General features: G+C 41.7%; 1 protein-coding gene across 10 annotated transcripts in view; it reads right to left on the bottom strand.

The window, feature by feature from the left end:
• Window positions 1-2,811: 2,811 nt before the first annotated feature.
• Window positions 2,812-6,896, bottom strand: part of PIKFYVE (phosphoinositide kinase, FYVE-type zinc finger containing) — a 66,104-nt gene continuing 62,019 nt past the window's right edge. For 8 of the 10 annotated variants that reach the window (XM_082285047.1, XM_082285045.1, XM_082285049.1 and 5 more), the window contains one exon: window positions 2,812-6,268. In XM_082285047.1, coding sequence (XP_082141173.1) covers window positions 6,153-6,268 — 116 coding nt within the window. In that variant the 3' untranslated portion in view covers window positions 2,812-6,152. The remainder of the gene's footprint in view (window positions 6,269-6,896) is intronic. The other 2 variants (XR_014226570.1, XR_014226571.1) reach the window with 2 other exon arrangements.

The following is a 6,896-nucleotide window of genomic DNA, read 5'->3' as shown; positions in this document are numbered from 1 at the left end:
TTAATTAGTTGTGGATGTTCAATATATTTTTATCAGTTTATAAAAAGACTTAAAATTCTATTATTTAAAGTGTTCAACAAGACAAGAACTTCCTCCATTTATGGAAACTTGGCATCTGCAAACAGTGATGTCCCAATCCCAAACACTTTCAACCTTGGTCTTCTCTCAATGCTAGAATTCAGTACTAATTTTATATCCACATATATGTAAAGCCAGCACAATTTTGACAACAAACAGCTAAAGATAAATCATCAACATGATATTAAGTACTTATCCCCAACATTGAACAGACTCCTCCTCGTACTGCCAACTTTCTAGGATCTAGTAGACTTCTCTAGCTGCCAACAGATCCTAAATTACAGTTAGTTGAGCATAAAAAGAAGAATGTTTCTCCAATTAATGTATATGACTGCTGTATTCTGCAGACTATTTCTTGACTAAGACCACAAGAGCCATATTGGTTAAAATTTGGTGTGTATTATGCATGAGCCAACACTTCCTGTAAGAAAATGGCTACTTTACTTAAATGACAGTGTTTCAAAAAAACATTCAAGAGCTAAATGAAGTAGGGGTTGGGTTGTTGTAAAAACATATTAATTCTGGTGAATTCTTACTGTACAACTGAGCTGGCATGGAAAATACAGCCTGAAGATGTTTTGCTTTTTAGGTCTTAAGAGACAGAAAGCAGAATATTGTTTTTCCATAAGGCAGCTCAAACTAACATGAAGAAGATACAATTTGTGCATGTTATAGGCTGCTATGGAGTCACAAAGTTACATTATTCTTTTTTTTTCTACCGTGCTAACAGACACATGAACAAGAATACACTTCAGTCAGAACTGATTACAGATCAACCACTAGAAATTCATATGGCTGACCTGACCTGTTTCCAGAAAATAGTTTTCTCCCTATAGTATGTATTTTAAATAATATTTATAATCCTATTAGAAAATGAAAACATTTTCTTTCTCTTGTTATGTGCACATGTGTACATCAAGCAATCCCAGTTGTGCTGTCCTACATATGTAACTTTTTCACCAGGTAGGTAGTTTAGTTATGATCTCAGCCAGTCCAGTAACAGAAGCCCATACCCAGGATACTTCATTTCTTCATACCCAGGGTGTTTCATGTTTGCAGAAGCTATAGTAGAAAAATATCCTATGTAAACAATGGAGAAAAGTTACTATATTCCCACCCTCTCTTCAACTGTAATTCAATGCTCTTTTTGGTAATTATGTTCACTTACTTTATTATCCTGCCTTTGGTCACTGGATCATTATTTCTTGAATGACTTTTATTTCAGTTACATGCTACAGTGAATGAACTTTGGTTGCAGTGCACCATTGCTGTGTTCAGGCTCGAGGCTGGAACAGCTTGCAGGAAGTACCTGTGTACCTGGCCAGCCATAGGGGCCAAGAAGAGCCAGTTGATGTTCTGGCAATACCACCTACTGTGCTTTGTTCTTCAGCATGAGCACACTCCCTTGCAGCTGTGGGGTACCCCTGTTCCAGTCACTCCTGTCAGAAAAAGGCTCGTGGGGAATGACAGCTGTAGTAATATAAGGTTTTGTGTTATCCTGTTGCAGAATCATTAGTAGAGCACAGGGATCTAACAAGCTAAAAATAACTAAGCATTGCAATGTACATGTAAGTATTTAACAAAATGCCTTTAATATTTTAGGCAAGTAAAAGATACAGATTTGATTCTGAAATCAGGAGTCCAAATTTTTTAGGAGAACGCACATATTCAGCTATTATGGGACTTCAGTCCTCCACCTCTCTAGAGGCAGATTCACAGCACATTAGAGACTGGGAAAACAATACAGAACTGTCACTAAGATTGTATTTTCTCTTACAATTTTTATATCCTGTGAGGCAATTTCAGCAGACATATAGCCAGCGCTCGCACCAGATGAGCTGAAGCAGGGGCAGCAGTCCTTTACCAGGTGTTGGTAGTTCCACTTGGGATACAGGAACACTCTTCTGATAACCCTGCATTTGTGCTTTGCAGCTTCATGCCAGAAGCCCCTCAAGTCCCACCACTCATCTTCACACCAGCAGAAGGCAGCACTGCCCCTGAACTGAGTATCCCATCCTTTCCTTGCTCATACCCCCATGAGAGGACAGGTTCTGATGTAGTTTCATACTGCAGCAGATAAAAGAACTCAAACTCATCTGGCAAAAAATGGTGATGGCACATAATACAGGTAAAATCCTCAAGTTTTAGATAGAGTTTTATATTCTAGGAACGAGGAAGTCCCCTTCCCAGAACTAATCACAAATGATTTTGAGCCTTAGCAAGGAGGTTACTGTATACCAATTAATGTGAAATAATCAAGATAAGACATTTATTTTCAGACCTCCTTAGATTTTTTCTTTGTCTAGTCCACTCAAAAGAAGATTATGGAAATACCTGGAATGTGTTCCACCTCTTGGCAGAACTGGGCAAAGGCACACCACCATCTGCTGGACAAAACTGGATCCCTGTCTCACACAGCACTGCGGGTGAAAAGCAGCTGCAGAGAAGACAGAACTGTGTGAAAGGTTATTTGCACATTCTACTGCCACTGCCCTGGGGAGCTGCCCAGAGGTGCTGCTCCATCAGAGGAGACAAGCTGCAAGCTACAGAGACAGGACAGGCAGCTTACCCTGCAAACAAAGCTGGGACTCTCCAGCACAGCAATCGCTGCACTGTGAGCCTTGCCTCTCATCAAGAAAATGGGGTGCTGTGAGAGCTAGCTATTCCACACATAGAACAGACTCAAGTATCTTTTAGTCACTTTATTTGTATATATATACATTACATTTTGATTTTCCAAGTAGTCAAGGCAGTTATTCTCAAATAGTTTAGTACATCAATTTTATAAAATACAGCTAAACCAAGGTAGAATAGAAATGCATACATTATAGTACATTAAGTGCTTTAAATAATGACTAGTCTGGTCACCAGCTAGTGAGCAATTCATTTGGTTTTGGTCATTCTCACAGAGGAGACTCCACAGGTAACTCCCCTGAGCCCAGCAGAACTCCTCTACCAGCAAGAGTCCTACATGTGCTTTTTGGGGACAGAATGCGTCCCTGGGCCACTACAAGGCATTCTGCTGTCCACATTGATGACTCAAAGTCATTGCTTCTGACTTGGACAAGATTTAGACATTTGTCTCAAGGCCTCAGATCAAAACAACAGAAGAGCCAGTGTAACTCTGAAGAAATTCACTCTTCATGTTTGCAGATTTACTTACATACACATATGCTAAACCTGTGTTACAAAGAAAGAAATAAGCTCTGACCAAAGGGTTCATTCTTAGGAATTCTACAGGGACACAGACCTAACACAGCCTCCCAAGTAGCTCTCAAAGATCTGTTCCACATGAAGTACTGCTCTCCTTCTGAGAAAATTAAGCTTTGTAGCAATTGAAATGTCAGGACAACTCTTATTCTGAAAAAGGAACATTTGAGGAGACCCATTCAACTGCTGGGATTTGAACTAGAAATGCTTACAGCTTTTTATCACAGGACACCAAAGATGACCCAACTCCAGTTGATACAGCAGCTACTGTGATACTCATGACCAGTAGTTTACTCCAGTCTAGTCAGGACTAGTCTATCAGCCACATCCTGGCCAAGCATTAGCTGTTGATGCCAGCTCCAGATCACTCCTGCAAATCTCTCCAACTGCTCTAACTTCAGCCCAAGAAGGTCACAATTCACATCTCGGACTCTGTGTTCATAGGCTGCTAAACAGTGGAAGGTTCTCTCACTTCTACAGTGCTGAGGGCCTCGTGCTGTCGTTCAGGAGTATTAGCAATTGTCAGATGATCAAGCTGCTTTCAGCCATCTGCTCAGGACTCTGGCAGACAAGCAGTACAGAGCAGCCACACATCCCAGGATAAGGGTTACTGGTGACAGACTGGGCTAGCATACCACATTAGCTTAGTTCAGCTGCCATGACACACAAGCCCACACTTGGGCTCCATCCACCAATCCACAATACTGACACAGGTGGAAAACAACATAATTAGCTGCTGTTGGGTCACCTTAGCTGGCCAGGAAAATCAAGTTTTTTCCCTGTAAACTTCAAGAAAGGAAGGAGAACACCATGTGTAAACTTCAGCTGAGACTGGAACATACACTGCACAGCAGGTTCTTTCACATTGATAAACCAAAACAGTAGGTAGAGGCCACAGAAGTGAGAGTAGCACTGAGCTGATGGACTGGTTGACCTCATTAGGCAAGGCCACACACAGAGCTAGGCATCTTGGGAGAACATTTCAACAGAAGAGGCAAGATGGATCCCAGAGGTGATCAGCTGTATCTGATGTGCTGTGTTGGTCTGAAGGGATTCTGGGTAGAGGAAGCAAGGATCATCTTTCCACAGCACACATCACTGCAGCCTTCAACACTGCACCCCCAGAAACAATTATTACATTGTACTAAGGAAATGAGTACACTTTCTTTTCTGCTGGTTCAAGTCCAGCATCTTTGCTCATTCTCTAGTACAGTTTTGCAATAGGGTGGAGAAGACTCCTTCCAACACAAATGACCTTCGCCTCCTGGCAGCTCAGACAAGAGCTGCACTGGTCGGTTTTGGAGAAAACAGCTCAATTCTCGCTGCTGGCCTTTTCCTTTCTCAGTGTTGCCCACTGTTGGTCAGTCCTAAAGAGCCACCACCATCTGCTGCAGAAGAAAATACTGAACACAGGAGGAGTGAATAAAATGCACATTTCAATCCATAGTTACAGTGATGAGGGCAGTATCAGGCAACTGGTTAGAATAAGCAAGTGATCACTAAGAGCTACCTGTCCCAGACTCCATGTTCATTTGATGTACTTCCATCAGAGACTGGAAGTCAACGGACAGTATTCTTGCCTTTCAAACTCATTAAAATTCCTCTTATTTACTGGCCTATAGTATAATGAAAGTAAAAAGTAAACTCATCACCTACAAAAATAAGTAAAAATTTAAAAAAAAAAAATGGAAAGAAGGGCTTATTGTCACAACAAAGAGACTCTCAGATCTCTGCACATCTTATCCATCATACAAGTTCTGTTAGCTCAGATTTTCCTTTTTACAGGAAACAACTACATTCATCTCAGTGACAAAAAAGATCATGTTATTAATGCAAGAAAAAACATTCTCCCAGCAAAATTTCACCATGAGGTAAATGCATTGCTTGAAAGTAAAGGGGAACTGAACTGGATTTGAAGCGATCTGCCAGGAATGATGGTTGCATTAAGGAGAAAGTTGTCACTAAAGCAGTATGCTTCACTTTGTCCAGCAACTTACTGCCTTTAATAAGGAAAAGGTTAATCTGCTTCGTAACTATAATTAATCAAGCCTGGTTAAATTAAAGGGTATATTGGTTCCCTGTTTCCAGGAATTTGAGTAACATTCAGATCAAAGTACTGGTTAGGACTAAAGGGATATGTTCTGAGTGTCGCAGTATACTAATGACCGACAACCCATTTTTATGGGATTCAGCTAAAATGAAATTACAACAGAAAACCAGAGCTGTACTGCAGTAACATAAAAGATGGAGTCATAGGGCATTATGGATGTGGAGCTGCCTTAAAAAAATATATAGTTTACAGAACCCAGTAAAAATTAAAACTACAGAGCATAAGCAGGACAAGTTATTAATGGATCGTAAACAGGTCAATTACAGACCACTGCAACAATAGTAGAACTCATGAATTAACTTCATTCTTCTCTCCCCCATCCACACTTGGGGGGTTTATTTCACATTTTCATAAGTATCCACTACAAAAACATGAGCTGCACATATTCAACACCATTTCGGCAGTGCACCACTTCCAGAGATCATGTACTTCTACACCATCAGGACCTGGACAAAATCTCAGTTCAGTACTTACAAGGAGATAGTATCACTTTCCCTACTGATATGAGGGATGTCTCTTATCAGTGCTGTTCAGTGGTACCTTTCAGCTTAGATCGTTACTGAGGCAGGTTTGCTTATTGTCCTCCAAGAGAGGATTAAAGTGCAACAAGCAGATTTCACACTTCACAACATGATGCACACGGTCAGTGTAGATATGGAACTGCAATCTTCTTGCTTGCTGCTGGACAGACCGCTGGAACAGAGTGGCCTATAATGCCAGTGTCCTCTTGTGCTTTCCCAATATGGGCTTTAGCTCAGCAATTCAGGCCCAGTCCTGTCCAATGGTCTGGCACCATCAGGAAATACTTGTCCATAGCTTCACAAAACCTGGTCCGGTACAGTTCTGGCGAGACCACGGTGGGCATCTTACCTAATGTGTAAGAGTCAAGAGCAGTCAGAAATGGGCTAAAGATACTGCAGTAGAGACAGATGTCACATGAGATTATACCAGCAGACAACACAGACTTGAAGGCAACAAGATAGAACCTTAGGAAGTTCAACAAGCATAAGGTTTTACACTTGGGAAAATGTAATGCAGGAGCACAGTACAGGCTGGGATCTCCCTGAGGAGCAGCTCTGTGAAAGGGACCTGAGGATCCTGGTGGACAAGCTGCTCAGTGTGAGTGAACAGTGCTGCTGCTGCTGCCACGGCAAAGCAAGCCAGCAGGAAGGACACTGAGCTGCATCAACAAGGGCATCACCAGCAGAGAGAAAGAAGTCATTATCCCACTCAGTATCCCAGCATTATGCTTCTCCTGGAGGTGCTACTTCCTGGTCACACTTGGAATACTGGACTCAGTTTTGGTCCCTGATACACAAAACAGGCTGAAGAGGGTCCAGAGAAGGGCCACAAAGATGATCCAAGGACTGGGAAGCCTGCCATATGAGGAAATGCTGCAAGAACTGGCTTTGATCAGGCTTAGGGGCGACCTTATCACTATGTTCCTGTATGTAAAGGATGGGTATAAAGAAGATGGAAATCCCCCTTTTACAAGGAC

The sequence above is a fragment of the Coloeus monedula genome (genome assembly GCF_965178545.1).
Source record: "Coloeus monedula genome assembly, chromosome: 7".
In the NCBI taxonomy this organism is placed as follows: Eukaryota; Metazoa; Chordata; class Aves; order Passeriformes; family Corvidae; genus Coloeus; species Coloeus monedula.
The sequence above is the reverse complement of the archived record's forward strand: the minus strand, read 5'-3'. Positions and strand labels throughout refer to the sequence as shown.